The 26,893-nt window shown below is 47.1% G+C and overlaps 1 protein-coding gene across 3 annotated transcripts in view; it reads left to right on the top strand.

Moving 5' to 3' along the window:
* LOC134944574 (UDP-glucuronosyltransferase 1-2-like) overlaps positions 1 to 26,893 on the top strand; it is a 181,963-nt gene that overhangs the window by 52,547 nt on the left and 102,523 nt on the right. Inside the window, exon 1 of one of the 3 annotated variants that reach the window (XM_063933248.1) lies at positions 8,071 to 8,327. The exons of the other annotated variants lie outside the window; for them this stretch is intronic. Within the exon in view, the coding sequence (XP_063789318.1) occupies positions 8,073 to 8,327 (255 nt within the window). The 5' untranslated portion in view covers positions 8,071 to 8,072. Of the gene's footprint in view, positions 1 to 8,070; positions 8,328 to 26,893 lie in introns of those variants that run through there. 3 annotated transcript variants of the gene reach the window in all.

Genomic DNA, 26,893 nt, shown 5'->3' with positions numbered 1-26,893 from the left:
TACTGTAGTGGATCTCTATGCTGAGTGTCTATCTCTTTGGTTGGGATCTTGTCTGAGGAAAGGCAAGTCCCTTTTTAACTGAGGGTGTCTTTTAGTGTACCTAACTCACTCTCATGAGGTAACTTGCGGTTAAGTTGGCTTTAGACTGCGACGTTTACTGGCTGAAGCACTCAGAAGTCTCACTGCACTACAGGGATCAACTCAATCTTTCTCTCCCTCCTCTAAATCCTGCTCAGCGTTGTATAATGTCACTTGTTGGAGGGTGCTGGCTGGGGTAAATACCTGTCAGTGGCGGCAGTGCTCGGCGAATCCCCAGCTCACTAACAGTGGGACTGTCCCTGGTGCGGGTCTCCTCTTACTGCAGTGCAGCTTCTGTGGCTCTGGCTTCCCCGGCGGCTCTCCTGAGCGGCAGCAGGCGGCTCTCGATATCAGCGGCAGCTGGCGGCTCTCCCTTTCAGCGGCGGCTCTCCTCAGCGGCCTCTTCTCTGCTGCGGCTCCTCCCAGCAGCAGGCAGGCTGGCGGCAGTGGTTGGGTCCCGGCTGTGGTTGACGGCTTCCGGCTCCCGTCCTGTCAATGGCTGGCAGCTCCCGGCGCCCCGCTCTCCTCAGCGGCCTCTCCTCAGCAGCTCCACCGCGTGCGGCTCTCCTCAGTGGCTCTCCGTGCACCACCCCACATCTCACTCTTCCCGCTCTCCGGCAGCCAATCAGCTAGCTGTCAGCCTTCCCGCTCTGAGGGCCGCGATGGAAATTCCCTGGGTCCCAGTGTCCTCAATGTTAGAGGCGGCCAGTGACGTCACCTGTTTGGAAGGAGGAGGAGGAATTAACCCCTTCAGTGTCTGGGCTAGCAAGTGAACAAGGGCTCCTTTAGGAAATTAGGGGAGTCCAGTTCAGAGTGTCACATATTTACTAAAGTGTTTATAGAAGTGTTTATAGAAGTGGTGATGTTGCCCATAGCAACCAATCGGATTCTGGCTATTATCTTCTAGGAGGTGCTAGTTAAATAAGTAGAATCTGACTGGTTGCTATGGGCAACATCTCCACTTCTTTAAACGCACACTTTAATAAATATACCCCTTAGGGTTAAATTTAATGTCTTTGTATTAACCATTATGTTCCAGTAAAAATGGGCCCACCAAAATGGTGGCGCCCATGCAGTGTTCCCCCAAGATGGCCATTGCAATGTGGATAGAGGCTCTGCTGTTCCGACAAAGTGTACCACCACGATTTTTGGCTAAATCCAAGTTGGCTGAAGGACCTTTGACGTCACCACCACCTGACCCATGACAATAGGGGGGAGGAGCCATGCTTCAGACTCGGTGGCTCGCTTCGATCACCACCGGGTAACTAAAGGGACTAGTTGTTGATGTGCATAGTGAAAATGCCCACCGGCCTTGCTCCACCCCTGATTTCAGAGGTCCTTTAGCCCACTTGATTCTAGCATCTACCGCAACACAACCGCCAGAGCTGGTAGCAGGACAGTGCTGACGGGAAGCTGCAGCCAAGAGGGCATAAAAGGGGGCACTTTGGCGCCACTGTCTGCACACTGAGGAAGGGGAGCAGAGCCAGGGGACTGACTGTGGAGCAAAGGTCAAGTTAGCCTGGATGCAGGGCTGTAGAGAGGCAGACGCTGGGAAGCTGCAATGCAGGGAACATCAAACCTGTGCTAGCTGGGCAGCGGGCTATAGATCAAGGCAGCATATTCCTCAAGCCAGAGCTAGGCAGAACCTAAGAGAGCCAGTGCAAGGTTATCTATCTGGGAAGTTCAAGCAAGTTCCTGGACCAAAGAGGGAGACTCTTCTGGGTGAATGATGTGGAGGGTGTCTTAAATTAAGTCAGGAATGACTATTATTGTTCTAAGCTACCTGCTTTAATTAAGCAACTTGGAAACACAGAGAGAACTCTGCTTAAGCTATTTATAGCCATACAGAACTATTATACAGAAAACGGTAGGGGGGGGGGGGGGGGGGGGGGGAGGGGGCACTGACTGAGTCCTGTCTTAAATGGCCTGTACCAAAAGGGGTGTTACACCTGTTTGAAAGATTCTCCAGCAAGAGTATTCTGGTGTTAAGTTAATGGGAAGTCTCTAAAAAAGGGGTACTACAATGAAACACAGAACCTATCAGTAGGGTAAGAGGTTTACCAAGCCAACACTTGATAAATTGTTGGTTAATATCTAGAGACTTGGGTGGAGGCACTAGAAGACCAACATTAGCAAGAACATTACCCTTGGTAGAAGAAAGACCTCAGTCCAGTGAAGGTGATTCATGGTTACACCTAAACTCATATGAACATTAAAAAAATAAAAAAGAAGTATGTCTATCATTTTCTTTTTGTAAAATGTCTGTGGGAATAAAGAAAGTGGGTGTAGACCCTCTGCGCTGGTGTTTTGTATGAGGATTTGAAGTTGCAGCTGCTGTTGTTTAGAGTAGATTGTGATTCTAACCTCTGTGTGTGTGGTTATTGGGGGTTTCCAGGGTACAGTCAGGTACAGCCATTGGACAGTTATTTTTGCTTTGAATGTGTCTCCAGCACTGGTGAGCTGCAGTCCTATGCAGTACAGTGTTCTTATATACAAGATAAAAAAATTGGAGATAGACCTGTGTTGTGGGTGATAGAATAGACGTGGTAACCTCTTTCGCTTTTCTTGCATAGAAGATCATAAACGCACAACAACAACAACTCGATAATAATGAAAGTACCAGCAAATAGACTGTAAATTATGAGCACATATAGAGGGTTATTCAAGTTTGTTAGCAAAGCAAAAAAGTTAGCATTTGGGCAAAACCATGCTGCACTGCAGGTGGGGCAGATGTAACACGTGCAGAGAGATTTGGGTGGGGTGTGTTCAAACTGAAATCTATATTGCAGTGTAGAAATTAAGCAGCGATATATCGCATGCGATTTCTCGCGGCTTGATCAATCACATGCGATATATCTTATGCTAAAATAGCACAAAAGTACAAAATCGTATGGAATCACTCCCGGGAAATTTCAAGGGAAATCGCAACCGACCTCAGCCTCAGACATATCGTTGTAGTGTATGGGGCCCTTCCCTCTTTGAGCTATAAATGTAGATGCAATCAAAATGCACACGATTCTGTATTGCCCGTACACACTAGGTGATTCGCTCCAGGAGCGATATTGCCTAGTGTTTCCTCTCCAGGGTCGGGTCGTCAATAGTGTGTGTGTGATATCGCACAGTGACATCATGTTGCGGCTGACCCTAACATGCAGCTACTGACGATATTGTCAGATTGAGCTGCATCAACAGACGACACAGTGGGGCATTAATGCCCCCCCACCCCCAACCCCCGGGAGCGCGCATCAGCCGTCGTCAGCAGCATACACACTGGGTGATATTGTAAACAATATTTCTCTGGAGGGTAAAATGAGCGATATTGCTTACAAAATCTCCTGGTGTCTATGGCCCATTAGATGCGACCCTTTTTCTAAGCATGTGCTTTGCGAATTCATAAAGAATCCGGACTTCGTACGGACGTAATGGCTCCCATACATCAGCAATATCTTGCTGCAATTTCCAGATCCCATGATGGCTGGGTCGGGAAATCAGCGGATTCAGTTGTCGGATCGGCGGTGTTGTCGCGGCCATACTTATGGCAGCGCAGAGCCGGCCCTAACCAATATGATGCCCTAGGCAAGATTTTGGCTGGTGCCCCCTAGCACCACCGCTGGTTCTGCCTCTGACCTTGCACCTCTTTCCCAGCACCATCACCCCTCACCCATAGCAGTCCTTGTACCCCCTATATTTTAAATAGGAACAGTTCGCACATTTGACGCACAGCCCAAAAAGGGGCATCTTCTTGCTGGGAAGGGGCATGGCCACACAATAGTAACCCCAATTCCAATTACGCCACACAGTGCTGCAACTTTATTCACATTTTATCTTGCGATAGTGTCCATAATTCATATTACATCCCACAGTAGTATCACTTTACCTTATAAACGTTACTCCTCACAGTAGAGCCCCTTATTCACATTACATCACACTGAATTGCTCCTTATTCACATTACACCACACCTTATTGCTCTTTATTCACATTAGACGACACAGTAGTGCCCTTTCTATATGCAACGCCACATAGTAGAGCACCTTATACACATAATGCCACACATTAGTAATGCATTTATACACAATTCCACACAGTAATGCCCCTTACACATATGAGACACATTAATATCCTTATAAACATAATGCGACTTACACATTATGACAACCTTTATTAATGCCCTTTTACACATAATGTCCCTTACACATATGCCGCACATTATTAATGCCCTTATACACATAATGACACACATAGTGCCCACTACACATTTGCTGCACATTATTAGTGCCCCTATACACATAATGACACACATACAGTAGTACCCTGTTACACATATGCCGCACATTATTAATGCCCTTATACACATAATGACACATAGTGGCCACTACACATTTGCTGCACTTTATTAGTGCACCTATACACATAATGACACACATACAGTAGTATCCTGTTACACATATGCCGCACATTATTAATGTCCTTATACACATAATGACACATATAGTGGCCCTTTACACATATGTTGCATATTATTAATGCATTTTTACATGACACACATAATGCTCCTTACACATATTCTGAACACTACTGCACAACCAACCCACTCAAATGCACACAGCACTCACACTTCCACTAACACTGTGACCTCTGCCTCTGCTTGGATACAGATGTGTCCTCATAAATCTTGCATCAATGCTAACGTCGGGCACCTTTTTTTTAATGAAAATGCATCTTATTTACATTGCTATGTGACTAGGATGCACAAGCAGCTTCTGCTGATTAAACTGATATGCAGCATGCCTATATACTGTGTGAGACTGTGGCTGTATCTGCATATGAAATGCTACATACAGAATATAGGCATGCCGCATATCATTTTAATCAGCAGAAGCTGATGATGCCCATAGGCATATCAAATGCCCTAGGCAATTGCCTAGTTTGCCTATGCTTATGGCCGGCTCTGTGGCAGCGTATGTATGGAGGCCATAAGCAGGGGTGTATCTACCCATTGGGCAGGATGGCACTCGCCAAGGACGCCAGCCGAGCAGGGGGCGCCGCCCGACGGTGCCACCCTCGGCCAATGGGTGGAATCCCTTCATCCGTAGTGTCTGGAAATACTTGCTGTGCTGAGCTGCCTGCGCATTGCCTGGGATGGAGGTCGGAGGATCACTCAGCAGGCAAGGCGATGGCGCTGGTGTCCGGCACTGAAATGCACTACAGGGAATAAACTGAAAATAAACTACAACTCCCAGCAACCCTTGTTGTCGGGAGCTCCCGGCGGCAAGGGCTGCTGGAAGCTGTAGTTTATTTTCAGTTTCTTAACGTAGTTTGGTACGGTGCCGGACACCGGTGCCAGCTTCTGCCTGCTGAGCGATCCTACAACCTCCATCCCATGCAACTCAGCACAGCAGGTATTGCCAGACACTACGGCTATCTGCTGGGATGTTGTGGGGTGGGGACTAGGGCTATGTGCTGTGTGGGGAGGCTATGAATGTGCTGGGAGTGGCGGAGACCACTACTATGTGCTAAGGGTGGACTATAGCTATGTGCTGGGAGGCGGATGGGGACTATGGCTATGTGCTTGGGGAGGTGAAGGGCTATGTGCACGGAGGGGGACTATGGCTATCTATGCTGGCTGGGAACTATTGTTATGTGATGGGAGGGGGGTGGGGACTACTGTATGACTGTGTTGGGTGAGGTGGAGACTACGGCTATGTGCTGGGGGACTACGGCTATTGCTTGGGGAGATGGGGGCTATGGCTATTTCCTGGGAGGGGACTATGGCTATGTGCTGGGAGGGGGATGGGAACTATGGCTATATGACTGTGGAGGCTTATCTGGCACTGCAGGGGCATATGTGTATCTGGCACCATGGGGGCATATCTGGCACTATGAGGGCATATCTGGCACTGTGGGGGCATGTGTATTTAGCAATGTGGGGGCATATCTGGCAACATGGGGGCATATCTGGCACTGTGGGGGCATATGTGTATCTGACACTGTGGGGGCATATCTGGCACTGTGGGGCCATATGTGTATCTGGCACTGTGGGGGCATATCTAGCACTGTGGGGGCATATATGGCACTGTGGGGGCATATCTGTATCTGGCACTGTGGGGGCATGTGTGTATCTGGCACTGCGGGGGCATGTGTGTATCTGGCACTGTGGGGCATATGTGTATCTGGCACTATTGGGGTCATATGTGTATCACGCCCCCATTTTCATAGGCCATGCCCCATGTGGCATGTGGCCACACCCATTTTTTGGCATGTGCACGCCAAAGGTGCATGCACACAGTACTACTAAGATTGTTTTTCTACTTGCACCACTGGGTAGTGCACTGCACTGCACTTCTTTACATTACTATTGGGTGGCATTGCCTCCTCAGCCAGGCCAGGCACTGCTGATGTCTCCTCAGTGTTATAAGAATTACTGTGTGGGCATAATGTGTAAAAGGATCTGCTACTATGTGGGCATAATGTGTACAAGGGTTACTAATGTGTAGCGTAATTTAAATTGGGGGAACTATTGTATGGTCATGCCCTTTTCCCACAAGATCATGTCCCTTCTTTGCACATGCACCTTCCCTACTTCAAATATGGGGGGCGCCAGTCCCTTACTTTGCCAGGGGCGCCTGGACCCCTAGATACACCCCTGGCCATAAGTTCAACTCTGTATCAGCCCCTAAGTAATTATCTTTCAGACTCCTGGCAAACTTATACTGCAGCTGAATGCTAGTGCACCATGATAAAGTTAGGTTTCTTCTTTGAACACCATGTATTGTTTGCAGCGATCTCTGTGTACTGAGCATGTGTGTCAGCTCATGTAGCACTACAATAGGTGAAGCGCCATCATGATGAGTAGTATACAACCTGTGCCTGTCTTCTCCATCCTGCTGGAATCTGGGCCTTTGCTCCACAATAGACGTGAGAGCATTGCATTAGAGCGATGAGATAAAAGATGAACATCACAGGCATGGCAAAAATAAAAACAAAACTATAAAAATATAGCAGAAGAAGAGTGAAATCCCCTCACCACCACCACCACCTCATGAAAGGACATTCCAAAATTAATCGGTTTTAGCAGTAGCAGAAGTTTACAAAGAGAGAGGACTACTATCAGGACAACTGTCGCACTGGATTATACACCTTATTGCACAAAGGCGACTGCTCAAGTTAAGAGCTGAAATCTCTATTTACATTCATCTGACTCCTTAATCAGCCACATTTACAGCAACTTTGCTCTGTAAATGGGAATGGTCTCAAAGGTTGCAGTGGTTAATCCAACACATGAGGTTGATAGCTCAACCTTCTCAGTGACGTAGTTAAGACATAAATGAAAGTACAGATCTTCACAGGCAGTTTGCAGATAAGCTTTAGTCTGCATCGTGAGGACATGGCGATCTTGCCTCTCTCTTCATATTTGACAGTTACCGTTGTCTTATTTACTTTTATCCATGTAACATTGGTGAAGAGTGGTAACATTCTCGTTGTGGCTGTAGATGGCAGTCACTGGTTAAGCATGCGCCCTGTGGTGGACTTGCTAAGGAAAAAAGGACACCTTGCTATAGTAATGGAACCAGTCACCAGTATCCATCTTCAGACATCTCAAGACTCTAAAGTGAAGTTCAGCCCTGTGTCCCACTCCTTGGAACAGCTACAGAATCAGTTCTCATCTTTCGCAAGTGATGTTTTCACTGAGAGACCTTTTCTGCAGAAATTTCTAAAGATCCACGAGAAGATGAGAGAAGAAGCAGCCATAATGTTACAGAGTTGTGTAGAGACGTTGAACGATACTCACTTAATACGGTCCCTGGAAAAAATGAAATTTGATGTTGTCTTAACAGATCCTATGATCCCCTGTGGTCAAATACTTGCAGAGCGCCTATCTGTGCCCTCTGTTTTCTTCATGCGTGGCATACCTTGCCATCTAGATTTGAAGGCCTCTAAATGTCCATTGCCATTATCTTATGTCCCACGGATGTTGACAAGTTTGACCGATCAAATGACTTTTCCTCAACGGCTTAAAAATTCCCTGTATGACGTAGTCTCATATTTCCTGTGTGAATCAGTTTACGCTCCCTACCAATTACTGGCCTCTGAGATGCTTCAGCGAGAGGTCACTCTGCAGGAAATTCTCGGCCATGCAGCCATCTGGTTGATGAGATATGACTTTGTGTTTGAATACCCAAAGCCGGTGATGCCCAACATGGTCTTCATCGGAGGAATCAACTGTAACACACGGAAGCTTCTTAGTCAGGTAGGAATTCAAATATGGTATTTTTTTATTTAAAATATCTGTCCTCCATGTTGTAGATGATTTTGTTTAATTAAATATATTTACCTTTTTATTTATATAGTGCTTACATATTTTACAATGCTGTACATTCCCTGTCCGGTGGGAGCTTACCACCTAAATTTACTACCACATGAACACACTCACTAGGGTTAATGTTGTCGAAAGCCAATTAGCCTAGTATGTTTATTGGTCTGTGGGAGGAGCCTAGAGCCCTGGGAGGAAATCCATGCATATTGTACAGCCCTTTACAAAGAATGGTTAATTATTCACTGTCCGGTTAGCGTTTACCATCTAAATTATCTGTCAAGTGAATACACACTATAGGGTTAATGTTGTCAGAAGCCAATTTACCTACACGTATGTTTATCGATCCGTGGGAGGAACTAAGAGCACTCGGAGGAAATCCATGCAAATATGTGGAAAACACACAAACTCCAAATAGATTATGCCCATGGCAGAAGCCAAGCCCAGAGCCGGCCCTAGGCATAGGCAAACTAGGCAATTGCCTAGGGCATCTGGTATGCCTAGGGGCACAAGCAGCTTCTGCTGATTAAAATGATATGCAGCATGCCTATATTCTGTGTGTAGCATTTCGTATGCAGATACAGCCACAGTCTCACACAGTATATAGGCATGCCACATATCATTTTAATCATTAGAAGCTGCTTGTGCATCCTAGCCACATAGCAATGCAAATAAGATGCATTTTAATAAAAAAAATAGGCACCCGACGTTAGCAGAGCTGCCAATTGACTCACACTAGGAACTATATGTTTCATTATGTGTATAAGGGCATTAATAATGTGTAACATATGTGTAAGGGGCACTGTGTGTGTCATTATGTGTATAAGGGCACTAATAATGTGCAGCATATGTGTAAGGGACATTATGTGTGTCATTATGTGTATAAGGGCATTAACAATGTGCGGCATATGTGTAAGGGAAATTATCTGTATAAGGGCATTAATAAGGGTTGGCATAATGTGTAAGGCACAATATGTTTATAAGGACATTACTAATGTGTGTCATATATGTAAGGGGCATTACTGTGTGGTATTATGTGTATAAATGCATTACCAATGTGAGGCATTATGTGTATAAGGTGCTCTACTGTGTGGTGTAACGTATAGAAAGGGCACTATTGTGTGGTGTAATGTGAATAAAGAGCAATATGGTGTGGTGTAATGTGAATAAGGAGCAATATGGTGTGTTGTAATGAGAATAAAGAGCAATATGGTGTGGTGTAATGTGAATAAGGAGCAATATGGTGTGGTGTAATGAGAATAAAGAGCAACATGGTGTGGTGTAATGTGAATAAGGAGTAATTCAGTATGATGTTATGTGAATGAGGGGTACTACTGTGAGGAGTAACGTATATAAGGTAAAGTGATACTACTGTGTGATGTAATGTGAATAAGGGACACTATCGTATGATAAATTGTGAATAAAGTTGCACTACTGTGAGGCATGATTTGAATTGGGGGTACTATTGTGTGGCCATGCTTCTTGCCAGCAAAAACACATACCTTTTTGGGCTGTGCGCTGAATGTGCACACTGTTCTTATTTAAATTACAGGGGGTAGGAAAACAAAAAAAGAACTGCTATGGGTGGGGGGGTGATGGTGCTGGGAAAGGGGTGCAGGGTCAGAGGCGGAACTAGCGGTGGTGCTAGGGGGCACCAGGCAAATTCTTGCCTAGGGCATCATATTGGTTAGGGCCGGCTCTGGCCAAGCCAATTATATGACAGTATTAACAACTACATTACAGTGAAAATAGGCTCTGCTGTTCCAACAAGGTGTACCATGGTTATGGCTAAATCCAAGTTGGCTGAAGGACCTTTGACATCACCACAACATGACCCATGACAAAAGGGGGGAGAAGCAAGGTCAGAACATGGGACCCAAACTTCCGCTCGTCACCAGGTTAATTAGGGACTAGTTGTTGACGTGGATAGTAAGAGTGCTATCCCACCAGCCTTGCTCCTTCCCCTGACGTCAGAGGTCCTTTAGCCCACTTGGTTCTGGCATCTACTTCAACACCACCGCCAGGGGCAGAGAAAGCTGGGCAAATGGTTCCTTATCCCAGTGCTGTCCTGTGATTTCGCCAGCCTGAGCTGGCGTTATTATCACATTGCTTACTGCAGTGTTTTTTGACATTTATGTTTTAGTAAATTCGGCCACATAGCATTTCCCATTATAAGTATGGGGCATGCAAATGTGGGTTACAAAAAAAAAAAAAATTACAAAAGGTTTGGAGCAGTTTTTCACAAAAACTGCCCCAAATGCCCTTTAATACATTCAGGTGATCAGAGCCGGCCCTAACCAATATGATGCCCAAGGCAAGATTTTGGATGGTGCCCCCTAGCACCGCTGCTAGTTCTGCAGGAGATGCCTGGCATGAGTCAGTGGCAGCTCTGCTAATGTCAGGCGCCTTTTGTTTACAAAAATGCATCTTATTTGCATTACTATGTGGCTAGGATGCACAAGCAGCTTCTGCTGATTAAAATGATATGCAGCTGGCTAGGATGCACAAGCAGCTTCTGCTGATTAAAATGATATGCAGCATGCCTATATTCTGTGTGTGACTGCGGCTGTATCTGCATATGAAATGCTACATTACAGTGATTTCCAGGACTACACTGCAACGTAGCATTTTGTATGCAGATACAGCCGCAGTCACACACAGAATATAGGCATGCCGCATATCATTTTAATCAGCAGAAGCTGCTGGTGCCCGTAAGCATACCATATGCCCTAGGCAATTGCCTAGTTTGCCTATGCCTAAGGCCGGCTCTGCAGGTGATACTAAAATAATGTGAAAAGGGTATGAAAACACACACTTTTTCACATTATTTTAGAAAAAATAATGTTAATAAATAGGCTTCTTAGCCTCTACCACCTCTGATGGGAGGCTATTCTACTTGTCCATTACCCTTCCTGTTAAGTAATTTTTCCACAAATTTTACCTGAACCTCCCCCCCTCCAGTCTCAGTGCATGTCCTCGTGTCCTATTACTTCTCTTCATTTGGAGAATATTTCCCTCCTGCCTCCTGGACTTTGTTAATACCCTGATATATATGAAAGTGTCCATCATGTCCACCTTACCCTCTGCTAAAAACTATACATATTGAGATCTTTTAGTCTTTCTGGGTCAATTTTGTGATGTAGACCATGCACCATTTTAGTTGCCCTTCTTTGTAGAGTCTCTAATGTATTAATATCCTTCTGCAGATTTGGGGGCATATTCATCATCCTTTCAATGACACAATTTCTATGTTTCCCAGTGACAGGGCCGGTTCTAGACTTTGTGGCGCCCAGGGAGAAAGTTTCCATTGGCGCCCCCAATAGACAAAACAGGGTTAGTGCACACCAAAAATAGGGGCGTGGCTTCATAGGTCATAGGGAAGAGGCGTGGCACAGTTGTGCCCCCTGTAGTTTTGCACCGTGTAGCTGTGCCCTCAGTAGTTGTGCCCCCTGTAGTTTTGCCCTCAGTAGCTGTGCCCCCTGTAGTTTTGCCCCCTGTAGTTGTGCCCACAGTAGATTTGCCCCCTGTACTTTTGCCTCATGTAGCTGTGCCCTCAGTAGTTGTGCCCCCTGATGTTTTGCCCTCAGTAGCTGTGCCCCCTGTACTTTTGCCCCCCCTGGCTGTGCCCCTGTAGTTTTGCCCCCTGTAGCTCTGCCCTCAGTAGTTGTGCCCCCTGTAGTTTTGCCCTCAGTAGCTGTGTCCACTGTAGTTTTGCCCCTTGTAGCTGTGCCCCCAGTAGATTTGCCCCTTGTAGTTTTGCCCCCTGTAACTGTGCCCTCAGTAGTTGTGCCCCCTGTAGTTTTGCCCTCAGTAGCTGTGCCCCCTGTAGTTTTGCCCCCTGTAGTTGAGCTCCCCAGTAGTTTTGCCCCCAATAGCTGTGCCCTCAGTAGCTGTGCCCTCAGTATTTGTGCCCCCAGTAGTTTTGCCCACAGTAGCTGTGCCCCCTGTAGTTGAGCTCCCCAGTAGTTTTGCCCCCAATAGCTGTGCCCTCAATATTTGTGCCCCCAGTAGCTGTGCCCCCAGTAGTTTTGCCCCCCTGTAGATGTGTGCCCCTAGTAGCGGCGCTTACAAAAAATTAAAAATACTCACCAGCTCCGCTACTGCTTCCCGACCGCTGCTGCTGTCCTCCGTCTCCAGCCGCCGCTCCTTGGATCTATGGGAGAGACGTCATGACGTCTCTCCCATAGCGCCGCACACTGCACAGACCTCTAGCGTCTGCGGCCACTCTCACAAATCCGTGAAGTGCACAATGATGTCAGGCGCACTGCACGGCACCAGTAGAAGCTCTTGCCACGGCAGCGGCGACAACGCTCTCAGAACAGTGGCGCCCCAGGCAAAAAGCCTGCTTGCCCGTGGTAAGAGCCGCTACTGCCCAGGGAATGTAGAAATTGTGACAGTCATCAAACTCCCAAAAATATTTTTTTTCGGAGTTTGAAAGGGAAACTGTTTTCTTGAAAGGAAAACTGAGATGGTGTCAGCAGTGGGGGGTGCGGGGTGGCCGTGCGGCAGCCTGTTGGGACACACACAGGTGCCAGCAGCGGCGAGTGTGTGGTGGCCGTGCAGTAGTCGGCCAGCCCCGGGAGACATTATAGGTTCCGCCAGCAGGGTTTGCAGAGGGGGTGAGCCAGCTGCTGCATGGAGTGTGCAGCAGCGGCCAGCCCTGGAGGCAATCAGGTAAATAAAAAAAAAATATATATATATATATATATATATATATATAGATCAATATGCATTCGGCACTCCAGTTAGTTATTCAAAATAAATGCCCGGTGCCTTCTCAAATAGGGAATTCCCCTGAATCATATGCAAACATGAACGAGCGGCACTCACAGGACTTACATAAATGAATGGGACCTCAACTCATCAATTGCAACGTTTCGGTATTTATTACAACCGTCGTCAGGCTATACCTGACGACGGTTGTAATAAATACCGAAACGTTGCAATTGATGGGTTGAGGTCCCATTCATTTATGTAAGTCCTGTGAGTGCCGCTCGTTCATGTTTACATATATATATATATATATATATATATATAATTATAGAAGAACGGAGGAGACTTCTCAAAAAGCCCAGTTTTTCGGAAGTGATAGTTTTCTTATGGGGGCATGATGACTGTTTGTTTATTACCCAGTTTTGTTGTATCATTGTGTCCAATTGTAAAGCGCAACGGAATTTGCTGCGCTATATAAGAAACTATTAATAAATAAATAAATGATGAATACTGAAACAATTGTGAGAGAATTCACTGAGCATTGAAAACTAAAAATTCTCATTGCACAATTTTTTCATGATGAATATGCCCCTAGGCCTCAAGAATTGAACACAGTATTCTAGATGAGGCCGTACCAATGACCTATACAGTGGCATTATTACTTCTTTCTTTCTGCTGCTGATTCCTCTCCCTATGCAGCCAAGCATCTGACTAGCCTTCCTCATTGCTGTATTACACTGCTTACCTGCCTTTAAGTCGCCTGAAATAGTGACTCCTAGATCCCTTTCCTCCTCAGTAGTTTTCAGTGTAGTGCCATTAATACTACATTTAGCCTATGGATTTTTGAGACCCAAGTGATTGCGTCTGTACCGTATGTTTACGATTGTTGCAGCTGACCACTGTTATTCTTTTGATAGTTCAAAGGTAGCCCCCAATTTTTCTACATCTAATATATAAATAGGTATACCATTGTGGTTTTAGCAACAAGCACTGTGTGGTTTGTACTGGTTGAGTATAAAGGTTAGAGGTGCTAGGGCAGAGGTTAACTGAACCAATCTCTAGCGGACAGAAGACATGTCCATTACCCCTTACAACTGTTCTGATTCAGATGGAGGCACTGCCAATATAAATGGTGAGACCACAGGATGTTAGTAGCTACGTGAACATCACTTGTACACCTCATCACTCAAAAAGCCTGTACCAAAAGGGGTGTTACAACTGTTTAAAAGATTCTCCGGTAAAGGTATTCTGGTGTTGAGTTAATGGGAAGTCACTAAAAAAGGGGTACTATAGTGAAACACAGAACTTATAGTGTAAATCAGTAGGGTCAGGGGATTCCTGAGTCAACCCCTGATGGACTGTTGGTCAATATCCAGAGGCTTGGGTGGAGGCACTAGCAGATCAGGGGTGACCCCATCTGTGTCACCCCTGTCTGTCTACCCCTCCCCTTAGAATGTAAGCTCTCATGAGTAGGCCCCTCTTCCCTCATGTGCTTATCCTTTTCTTACTTTAATAATCCTCAACTGCCCAAATCCCGCAGTTTTTTGGCCACCTTGGAACTTATCTCTATGTCGTTTACTGGTGTAGTTATGTTTAGTTACTCTGTACTTGTCCTATATTGTCTTCAACTGTAAGTCACTGTTTTCCTGTTTTGATTATTTGCATATGTACTCTGTAAGTGGGTGCTGCGGAACCCTTGTGGCGCCATATAAATAAAGGATAATAATAATAATAATAATAATAATAATAATAATAATAATAATAATAATAATAGTAATAATAATCAGCCTTAGCAAGAACATTACCCTTGGTGGAAGAAAGACATCAGTCCAGTGAAGGTGAGTCAGGGTTACACCTAAACTGATATGAGCATTTACCAAAAACTAAGAAGCATGTCTATCATTTCCTTTTTGTAAAATGACTGTGGCAATGAAGAAAGTGGGTGTAGACCCTCAGCACTGGTGTTTTGTAGTGATGAGCGCCTGAAATTTTTTGGGTTTTGTGTTTTGGTTTTGGGTTCGGTTCCGCGGCCGTGTTTTGGGTTCGACCGCGTTTTGGCAAAACCTCACCGAATTTTTTTTGTCGGATTCGGGTGTGTTTTGGATTCGGGTGTTTTTTTCAAAAAACCCTAAAAAACAGCTTAAATCATAGAATTTGGGGGTCATTTTGATCCCATATTATTATTAACCTCAAAAACCATAATTTCCACTCATTTTCAGTCTATTCTGAATACCTCACACCTCACAATATTATTTTTAGTCCTAAAATTTGCACCGAGGTCGCTGGATGACTAAGCTAAGCGACCCTAGTGGCCGACACAAACACCTGGCCCATCTAGGAGTGGCACTGCAGTGTCACGCAGGATGTCCCTTCCAAAAAACCCTCCCCAAACAGCACATGACGCAAAGAAAAAAAGAGGCGCAATGAGGTAGCTGTGTGAGTAAGATTAGCGACCCTAGTGGCCGACACAAACACCGGGCCCATTTAGGAGTGGCACTGCAGTGTCACGCAGGATGTCCCTTCCAAAAAACCCTCCCCAAACAGCACATGACGCAAAGAAAAAAAGAGGCGCAATGAGGTAGCTGTGTGAGTAAGATTAGCGACCGTAGTGGCCGACACAAACACCGGGCCCATTTAGGAGTGGCACTGCAGTGTCACGCAGGATGTCCCTTCCAAAAAACACTCCCCAAACAGCACATGACGCAAAGAAAAAAAGAGGCGCAATGAGGTAGCTGTGTGAGTAAGATTAGCGACCCTAGTGGCCGACACAAACACCGGGCCCATTTAGGAGTGGCACTGCAGTGTCACGCAGGATGTCCCTTCCAAAAAACCCTCCCCAAACAGCACATGACGCAAAGAAAAATAAAAGAAAAAAGAGGTGCAAGATGGAATTGTCCTTGGGCCCTCCCACCCACCCTTATGTTGTATAAACAAAACAGGACATGCACACTTTAACCAACCCATCATTTCAGTGACAGGGTCTGCCACACGACTGTGACTGATATGACGGGTTGGTTTGGACCCCCCCCAAAAAAGAAGCAATTAATCTCTCCTTGCACAAACTGGCTCTACAGAGGCAAGATGTCCACCTCATCATCATCCTCCGATATATCACCGTGTACATCCCCCTCCTCACAGATTATCAATTCGTCCCCACTGGAATCCACCATCTCAGCTCCCTGTGTACTTTGTGGAGGCAATTGCTGCTGGTCAATGTCTCCGCGGAGGAATTGATTATAATTCATTTTAATGAACATCATCTTCTCCGATTGCTGACAAGGTGAGCGGCGGCACTAAACACTCTTTCGGAGTACACACTTGTGGGAGGGCAACTTAGGTAGAATAAAGCCAGTTTGTGCAAGGGCCTCCAAATTGCCTCTTTTTCCTGCCAGTATAAGTATGGACTGTGTGACGTGCCTACTTGGATGCGGTCACTCATATAATCCTCCACCATTCTTTCAATGGGGAGAGAATCATATGCAGTGACAGTAGACGACATGTCCGTAATCGTTGTCAGGTCCTTCAGTCCGGACCAGATGTCAGCATCAGCAGTCGCTCCAGACTGCCCTGCATCACCGCCAGCGGGTGGGCTCGGAATTCTGAGCCTTTTCCTCGCACCCCCAGTTGCGGGAGAATGTGAAGGAGGAGATGTTGACAGGTTGCGTTCCGCTTGACTTGACAATTTTCTCACCAGCAGGTCTTTCAACCCCAGCAGACTTGTGTCTGCCGGAAAGAGAGATCCAAGGTAGGCTTTAAATCTAGGATCGAGCATGGTGGCCAAAATGTAGTGCTCTGATTTCAACAGATTGACCACCCGTGAATCCTTGTTAAGCGAATTAAGGGCTCCATCCACAAGTCCCACATGCCTAGCGGAATCGCTCCGTGTTAGCTCCTCCTTCAATGTCTCCAGCTTCTTCTGCAAAAGCCTGATGAGGGGAATGACCTGACTCAGGCTGGCAGTGTCTGAACTGACTTCACGTGTGGCAAGTTCAAAGGGCAGCAGAACCTTGCACAACGTTGAAATCATTCTCCACTGCGCTTGAGACAGGTGCATTCCACCTCCTATATCGTGCTCAATTGTATAGGCTTGAATGGCCTTTTGCTGCTCCTCCAACCTCTGAAGCATATAGAGGGTTGAATTCCACCTCGTTACCACTTCTTGCTTCAGATGATGGCAGGGCAGGTTCAGTAGTTTTTGGTGGTGCTCCAGTCTTCTGTACGTGGTGCCTGTACGCCGAAAGTGTCCCGCAATTCTTCTGGCCACCGACAGCATCTCTTGCACGCCCCTGTCGTTTTTTAAATAATTCTGCACCACCAAATTCAAGGTATGTGCAAAACATGGGACGTGCTGGAATTTGCCCATATTTAATGCACACACAATATTGCTGGCGTTGTCCGATGCCACAAATCCACAGGAGAGTCCAATTGGGGTAAGCCATTCCGCGATGATCTTCCTCAGTTGCCGTAAGAGGTTTTCAGCTGTGTGCGTATTCTGGAAAGCGGTGATACAAAGCGTAGCCTGCCTAGGAAAGAGTTGGCGTTTGCGAGATGCTGCTACTGGTGCCGCCGCTGCTGTTCTTGCGGCGGGAGTCCATACATCTACCCAGTGGGCTGTCACAGTCATATAGTCCTGACCCTGCCCTGCTCCACTTGTCCACATGTCCGTGGTTAAGTGGACATTGGGTACAGCTGCATTTTTTAGGACACTGGTGACTCTTTTTCTGAGGTCTGTGTACATTTTCGGTATCGCCTGCCTAGAGAAATGGAACCTAGATGGTATTTGGTACCGGGGACACAGTACCTCCAACAAGTCTCTAGTTGGCTCTGCAGTAATGATGGATACCGGAACCACGTTTCTCACCACCCAGGATGCCAAGGCCTCAGTTATCCGCTTTGCAGTAGGATGACTGCTGTGATATTTCATCTTCCTCGCAAAGGACTGTTGGACAGTCAATTGCTTGGTGGAAGTAGTAAAAGTGGTCTTACGACTTCCCCTCTGGGATGACCATCGACTCCCAGCAGCAACAACAGCAGCGCCAGCAGCAGTAGGCGTTACACGCAAGGATGCATCGGAGGAATCCCAGGCAGGAGAGGAATCATCAGAATTGCCAGTGACATGGCCTGCAGGACTATTGGCATTCCTGGGGAAGGAGGAAATTGACACTGAGGGAGTTGGTGGGGTGGTTTGCGTGAGCTTGGTTACAAGAGGAAGGGATTTACTGGTCAGTGGACTGCTTCCGCTGTCACCCAAAGTTTTTGAACTTGTCACTGACTTATTATGAATGCGCTGCAGGTGACGTATAAGGGAGGATGTTCCGAGGTGGTTAACGTCCTTACCCCTACTTATTACAGCTTGACAAAGGGAACACACGGCTTGACACCTGTTGTCCGCATTTCTGTTGAAATACCTCCACACCGAAGAGCTGATTTTTTTGGTATTTTCACCAGGCATGTCAACGGCCATATTCCTCCCACGGACAACAGGTGTCTCCCCGGGTGCCTGACTTAAACAAACCACCTCACCATCAGAATCCTCCTGGTCAATTTCCTCCCCAGCGCCAGCAACACCCATATCCTCCTCATCCTGGTGTACTTCAACACTGACATCTTCAATCTGACTATCAGGAACTGGACTGCGGGTGCTCCTTCCAGCACTTGCAGGGGGCGTGCAAATGGTGGAAGGCGCATGCTCTTCACGTCCAGTGTTGGGAAGGTCAGGCATCGCAACCGACACAATTGGACTCTCCTTGTGGATTTGGGATTTCGAAGAACGCACAGTTCTTTGCGGTGCTACTGCTTTTGCCAGCTTGAGTCTTTTCATTTTTCTAGCGAGAGGCTGAGTGCCTCCATCCTCATGTGAAGCTGAACCACTAGCCATGAACATAGGCCAGGGCCTCAGCCGTTCCTTGCCACTCCGTGTGGTAAATGGCATATTGGCAAGTTTACGCTTCTCCTCCGACAATTTTATTTTAGGTTTTGGAGTCCTTTTTTTACTGATATTTGGTGTTTTGGATTTGACATGCTCTGTACTATGACATTGGGCATCGGCCTTGGCAGACGACGTTGCTGGCATTTCATCGTCTCGGCCATGACTAGTGGCAGCAGCTTCAGCACGAGGTGGAAGTGGATCTTGATCTTTCCCTAATTTTGGAACCTCAACATTTTTGTTCTCCATATTTTAATAGGCACAACTAAAAGGCACCTCAGGTAAACAATGGAGATGGATGGATACTAGTATACAATTATGGACGGACTGCCGAGTGCCGACACAGAGGTAGCTACAGCCGTGGACTACCGTACTGTACTGTGTCTGCTGCTAATATAGACTGGTTGATAAAGAGATGTAGTAGTATGTATGTATAAAGAAGAAAGAAAAAAAAACCACGGGTAGGTGGTATACAATTATGGACGGACTGCCGAGTGCCGACACAGAGGTAGCTACAGCCGTGAACTACCGTACTGTACTGTGTCTGCTGCTAATATAGACTGGTTGATAAAGAGATGTAGTAGTATGTATGTATAAAGAAGAAAGAAAAAAAAACCACGGGTAGGTGGTATACAATTATGGACGGACTGCCGAGTGCCGACACAGAGGTAGCTACAGCCGTGAACTACCGTACTGTACTGTGTCTGCTGCTAATATAGACTGGTTGATAAAGAGATGTAGTAGTATGTATGTATAAAGAAGAAAGAAAAAAAAACCACGGGTAGGTGGTATACAATTATGGACGGACTGCCGAGTGCCGACACAGAGGTAGCTACAGCCATGGACTACCGTACTGTACTGTGTCTGCTGCTAATATAGACTGGTTGATAAAGAGATGTAGTAGTATGTATGTATAAAGAAGAAAGAAAAAAAAACCTCGGGTAGGTGGTATACAATTATGGACGGACTGCCGAGTGCCGACACAGAGGTAGCTACAGCCGTGAACTACCGTACTGTACTGTGTCTGCTGCTAATATAGACTGGTTGATAAAGAGATGTAGTAGTATGTATGTATAAAGAAGAAAGAAAAAAAAACCACGTGTAGGTGGTATACAATTATGGATGGACTGCCGAGTGCCGACACAGAGGTAGCTACAGCCGTGAACTACCGTACTGTGTCTGCTGCGACTGGATGATAAATAATGATATAAAAAATATATATATATATCACTACTGCAGCCGGACAGGTATATATTATATAATGACGGACCTGCTGGACACTGTCTGTCAGCAGAATTAGTTTTTTATAGAATAAAAAAAAAAACACCACACAAGTGAAGTCACACGACGAGTGTTTAACTTTTTCAGGCAATCACAATATAGTATACTACTAACTATACTGGTGGTCAGTGTGGTCAGGTCACTGGTCAGTCACACTGGCAGTGGCACTCCTGCAGCAAAAGTGTGCACTGTTTAATTTTAATATAATATGTACTCCTGGCTCCTGCTATAACCTATAACTGGCACTGCAGTGCTCCCCAGTCTCCCCCACAATTATAAGCTGTGTGAGCTGAGCACAGTCAGATATATATACATAGATGATGCAGCACACTGGGCTGAGCAGTGCACACAGATATGGTATGTGACTGAGTCACTGTGTGTATCGTTTTTTTCAGGCAGAGAACGGATATATTAAATAAAACAAAACTGCACTGTCTGGTGGTCACTGTGGTCAGTCACTAGTAAACTCTGCACTCTCTACACTTCTACAGTACTCCTAAGCTCCAGTAAATCAGGTCAATCTCTCTCTCTCTCTCTCTTCTAATCTAAATGGAGAGGACGCCAGCCACGTCCTCTCCCTATCAATCTCAATGCACGTGTGAAAATGGCGGCGACGCGCGGCTCCTTATATAGAATCCGAGTCTCGCGAGAATCCGACAGCGTCATGATGACGTTCGGGCGCGCTCGGGTTAACCGAGCAAGGCGGGAGGATCCGAGTCTGCTTGGACCCGTGAAAAAAACCATGAAGTTCGGGCGGGTTCGGATTCAGAGAAACCGAACCCGCTCATCTCTAGTGTTTTGTATGAGGATTTGAAGTTGGAGCTGCTGTTGTTTAGAGTAGATTTCTAACCCTTGTGTGTGTGGTCATTGGGGGTTTCCAGGGTACAGTCAGGTATAGCCATTGGGGCGTCAATTGAACAGTTATTTTTGCTTTGAATGTGTCTCTAGCACTGGTGAGCTGCAGTCTTGTACAGTGCAGTGTATAGTACGTATGTTGTATTTATAAGATGCACCAAGATAAAACAAATTGGAGATAGACCTTTGATACCTTGCTGTGGGTGGTACAATAGACATGGTAAGTAACCATTCTTATTTCTTGTGTGGTACCCACGTTTGGGATACCACTACTAACCCCATCATGGCCTTAACCACAGCCAGTGCTGCCCGAGGAGTTCTGTCAGCTGGGCAAGTGCTGACAGTATTAAAAAATCCCCTCTCCGGTTGCCTACCAACGGCCCGGATCCTGGAGAGCGGGAATCCCTGGGGATGGGGATTGGAAGACGGAGGACGCTGGAAGAAAAAGGGGGAGGAGAAACCGAGGATATAGAAGGGTGCAGTGGGACCAGCGCAGGGGGAAGAGAGCCACCGCGCTGAGGAAGGGAAGCGGCTGTGTCCAGTGGTGGCTGGGAGACGAGACGCTGCAAGGATCAGTGGCAGCGGAGGGACGCGCTGACCGCGCGCAGGAGAAGAGAGCCGCTGTGGGGAGTGCCAGAGAGGGAGAGCTGCGGGTGTGACAGCCGTCACCGTACACCCGCAAGCAGAGCCACCAGCCGCCGCACCGAGCAGAGGGGCGGACGCAGGAACCAGGGGGACGGCTGGAGTTGCCCGTTCACTACACTGCGGGCAGATAACGGAGCCACAGGACCGGAGGGAGAGCCGCAGGGTGATCTGACTGGCAGGAGCCAGCAACACACACAGGTACTTTATCCACAGCCCCCCGAATTTGTGACACAATAGTACCTTCCCCGCACCATTCTACAAGCCAGGCCGCTCCAACCCATATCCCACCAGTTAACCAGCAACATATAGAAGAGACTGCCGCCAGAGTTTAGAGGCGAACAGCGGGAGCCTCTACGTTGATATAAGCACCCCGTGGCCATGACATCAGGGTTCCACCCATAGGGCACTACACCCGAAGCAACTTGATTTCCCCTGCCTTTCCTTTGCTGTGGAATACAAACACGGTTAATACCGTTGACCATTATTGTTGTGTGTACTACAAGCAGTCCGAGCCGCACACCTTCCTACAGATACTTACCTTACATCCACCGACGTCCGCCCAGGAGTCCACCGTTAGGATACAAGTGTTTTGTTAAAAAGGACGCTGACCGCAAACGCCCACTGTGGCGCAGGAACTGAACATTTGTGCCATTATGTGGACAGCTAGGAGGTGCTCCCACATTACTGCCAGGACATTCCTTACCCTAAGATAACGTTACCCTCCGAATTATTGTTCTTGCATGTGAAATATTTGATTGTTTGATCCAGTCATAGTTATACTTTTGAGAAATCTAAACTGTGAGCACTGTTATACACAGGGAAAGAAGCAGGGTATTGTGTTGATGTTTAACCTATGAAATTGATGCAAATGAGAATTGAGTTATAGCGGTGACTGATATTTTCAGTGCAATAAATGGTTGTCACCGCCTCCATGTGTAGTGGTCTTTGAGTATATTGTGTTTGGGTTGTCCTTCCGGGGTCCTCCTGGTCCTTCTGCCCCAGCCTCACAGGTGATGGGAAGAATAGTCGCTGGCCTCGACATCGTTGAAGAGCGGATACGGCTGACCACGAAAACGACAGAACTTCAGGTACGAACCCACTTTATAGTGATATTACACTTGCACAGAAGAGCATTAAGCACCACAACAAGACCTTGATAATAATGAAAGTACCAGCAAGTAGACTGCAAATTATGAGTACATATAGATGCAGAACTAAAGACAGACTTAGCGATGGTGCAGCGATAGAAGTAAATTGGTCATTCATTGCTCAAAAGAAGTACGCACTGATAATAAATGATATATGCCCATACGCCGAGCTGCATCCCAGCAAGCTGTCTCATCTGCATCTGTAGCAAATGTGCCTGACTTGTTTCCAGTTCTCATATCATCAGTGTGCAGTTTCACAGACACTGGCGTAACTACATCCCCCGCAGCCACTGCAGGGACATGGAGGCGACAGGCTTGGAGGGGCGCAGCAGATTCCCATGCGGATTAGCCGTCCACATGTAAATCTGCTAATGTGCCACCAAAAATGGCTGCCGTCTTGGAGGAGACAGATGTTAGAGGTCATACTTGACCTCTAGCGTCTGACTTCCCTGTCCCTGCGCAGCGCTGCAGCATTTAGTTGATTACTCCCATGCTGATCTTCGCCTACATGAGAACGCCCCACCCTAATCCAGTTCTGCCTCTTGTAGAAGATGTAGAAGCAATCAAAATACACATGATTCTGTACAGGGCCGGTTCTTGCCCTTGTGGCGCCCTGGGCAAAAGATAGGGGCGTGGCTTAATACAGGGTCGTGGTCAGTCACGCCCCCATTTGTAGCGCAAATGAAAGGAAGAAAAAAACAAACAACAAAGTATACTTACTATACCCCCGCTCCTGATTCCAGACCTGCAGACCTCCGCCGCCGCCACTCTTCTCCTCAGATCTATGGGAGAGACGTCAGTCATGACGTCTCTCCCATAGCACAGCATAGGCACTAGAGGTCAATTATGACCCCTAGCGTCTGTGCCACAATGCTGTGCGGTGCATGATGACATCATCGCGCACAGCACAGCAAAGGTCCTCTCCACGAAGGGAAACTAGACGCTTAGCGTCTGATTCCCTTCACAGCGAGGGGGGCAGCGCCACGAGGGGAAACTAGACGCGTAGCGTCTGGTTCCCTTCTCACAGCGGGGGGTGGGGGCACAATGGGGGGGGGGCACTGCTGGGGGGCACACTGCACAGTGGCGGATCTTGCCATGGTGCGGCGCCCTCTGGATGGCGCCGGCACCCTCCGGAAGGCGGCGCCCCGGGCAAAAGTCCTGCTTGCCCGTGGCAAAATCCACCACTGATTCTGTACTGCCCATGCTTGGAGCGCCCCTTTTTCTAAGCATGCGCATTGCAAACTCACAAAATATACAGTCTTCAAATGGGTGTAATGGCTCCCATACATCCAGGCCCGGCGCTACCCACTCAGCAAAGGGATGCAGTGCAGGTAGGCGCCAGGCTTGAGAGGCGCTCTCCGTGCCCTGCATCCCCGCAGCTGCGCTGCCTATCCCCCCTGCTGCTGCTGCCGGCAGCGGCACCGGCAGCTTTAAGCATCCTCTCCCCCTCCCTAACTGTGTGACAGCGCGCAGTGTTTACTCACTGTGCAGGAAGACCCAAAAAGGGTGTGTGGCTACACAGAACCGAGGGGCGGAGCTACAAGGGACCAGGCTGATCATGAGGAGGAGCAGGAGGACGGACAGCCAGCCAGACTTCCTTTTGTTAAGAAGGAGTAAAGAGAGTGAGTGAGTGAGCTTGAGAAAGTGTGTGTGTGTGTGTGTGTGTGTGTGTGTGTGTGTGTGTGTGTTTGTGTATGTAATTATGTATGTGTGTGTATCTTTGTGTATGTATGTGTGTGTATTTATGTGTGTGTATGTGTGACTGGGTGGGCAAAATGTGTGTAAGCGGCACTACCACAAGTGGAATTTTGTGTAAGCGGCACTACTACAGGGGGGATTTTGTGTAAGCCGAACTACTAAGGTGGCATTTTGTGTAAGCGGCACTACTTCAGGGGGGATTTTGTGTAAGCGCCACTACTACAAGGGGCATTTTGTGTAAGCGGCACTACTACCGGGGGATTTTGTGTAAGTGGCACTACTAAGGGGGCATTTTGTGTAAGCAGCACTACCACAGGTGGAATTTTGTGTAAGCGGTACTACTCCAGGGGGGATTTTGTGTAAGCACCACTACTACAAGGGGCATTTTGTGTAAGTGGCACTACTATGGGGGGATTTTGTGTAAGCAGCATTACTAGGGGGGCATTTTGTGTAAGCGGCACTACTACAGGGTGGGATTTTGTGTAAGCAGCAATACTACAGGGGGAATTTTGTGTATAAAAAGCACTACTAGGTGCGGTGTTATGTGAATGTGGGTACTATTGTGTGGCCATGCCCCTTCTGTGTAAGACCACCCCCCTTTTATGGTGTGCACCACAGACGTGCCTTTGTAAAGTATGGGAGGGCACAAATTTATAGTTTGCAGGGGGGCGCCGAACACCCTAGCACCGGCCCTGCATACATCAGCAATGTATTGCTGCAATTCCCAGATCCCCCGGCGGCTGGGTCTGGGAATCGGCAGATTGGCGGTGCTGGCAGGTCAGGGAATCAGTGGATTGTGGATTGACGGTGCCGACAGATCAGGGAATTGGGAAATCATGACTGTAGATGTATGGGGGCCAGAAGCATCAGCCCCTATGTCATTGACTTATGGACTCCTTGCAAACTTACTTAACTAAACGCTAGAGCAACACAAAATTATGTTTGTTTGAACACCAGAGGCCAGAGATGTAATGGTTTTGCTTTCTACATGATTGCCGCTTTTAAAAAAACTTCATAGTTTGTCCAGGAATCCGCACTACCGGCCAATTCGGACTTCATTACATCCGGCCCCATGTGACATTTGCAATCTCTGTGGACTGAGCATGTGCACCAGCTCCTGTAACACTGTAACGGGTGACGCGCCATCCTGGGCAGTATACAACCCTTGCCTGTCTTCTCCATCCTGCTGTAATCCGTGCCGGTGCCTGTGCTCCACAATAGTCATGAGGGCATTTCATTAGCGCTATGAACTCGCAAGGAGAGAAGAGATGACCATCGCAGCTATAGCAAAGCAAATAAAAGCTGTAAACATGCAACAGTAGAAGAGAGAAACACTCCTCCCCCCCCCCCCAATTGCCCCATCAAGAAAGGAATTTCTAAAATAAATCATTTTACCAGTAGCTATAACTAAATACCGATTCCGATGCTGGGAATCCTGATGTTAGATGGCCGCAGGGGGAACAAGCGCAACGGAGCTTGCTGCGCTCGCCACAGGTCCTATTCCCACTCTATGGGCGACCGGTGGGACTTTTAGATGCCAGGATCCCGGCGCCAGCATTGTGTCTCCTGACCGCCGGTCACATAAACGTATCCTGTCAAGACACCTGGCTGGTACACCGGACTGTACACTTTATTGCACAAAGGTGACTGCTCACATTAAAAGCTGAAATAGCTATTTACATTCATCTGACTCCCTAATCAGCCACATTTACAGTACACTTGCTCTGTAAATTAGAATGATCTCAAAAGTTGCAATGAGTTAAACACTCTCATGACATTTGCCCTTTAAACCCAACACACGCGGTTAATAACTCAACCTTCTCAGTGAAGTAGTGGAGACATATATGAAAGTACAGATCTTCATAGGCAGTTTGCAGATAAGTTTTATTCTGCAGAGTAAGGACATGGCGAGCACACATCTCTCTTTATATATTGCAGTTACCGTTGTGTTATTGACATTTAGCCATGTAACATTGGTTGAGTGTGGTAAAATTCTTGTTGTGCCTGTGGATGGCAGTCACTGGTTAAGCATGCGCCCTGTGGTGGATTTGCTGAGGCAAAAAGGACATCATGCTGTAGTGGTTGCACCAGACAGCAATATCCATCTTAAGACGTCTCAAGACTGTGAGGTGAAGTTCTACCCTGTGTCCTACTCCTTGGAAAAATTACAGAATCAGTTTTCATCTTTCGCAAGTGAGGTTTTCACTGAAAGACCTTTTCTGCAGAAATATCTAAAG

This window comes from Pseudophryne corroboree, chromosome 7 (assembly GCF_028390025.1).
Source record: "Pseudophryne corroboree isolate aPseCor3 chromosome 7, aPseCor3.hap2, whole genome shotgun sequence".
NCBI classification, from domain to species: domain Eukaryota; kingdom Metazoa; phylum Chordata; class Amphibia; order Anura; family Myobatrachidae; genus Pseudophryne; species Pseudophryne corroboree.
The sequence above is the reverse complement of the archived record's forward strand: the minus strand, read 5'-3'. Positions and strand labels throughout refer to the sequence as shown.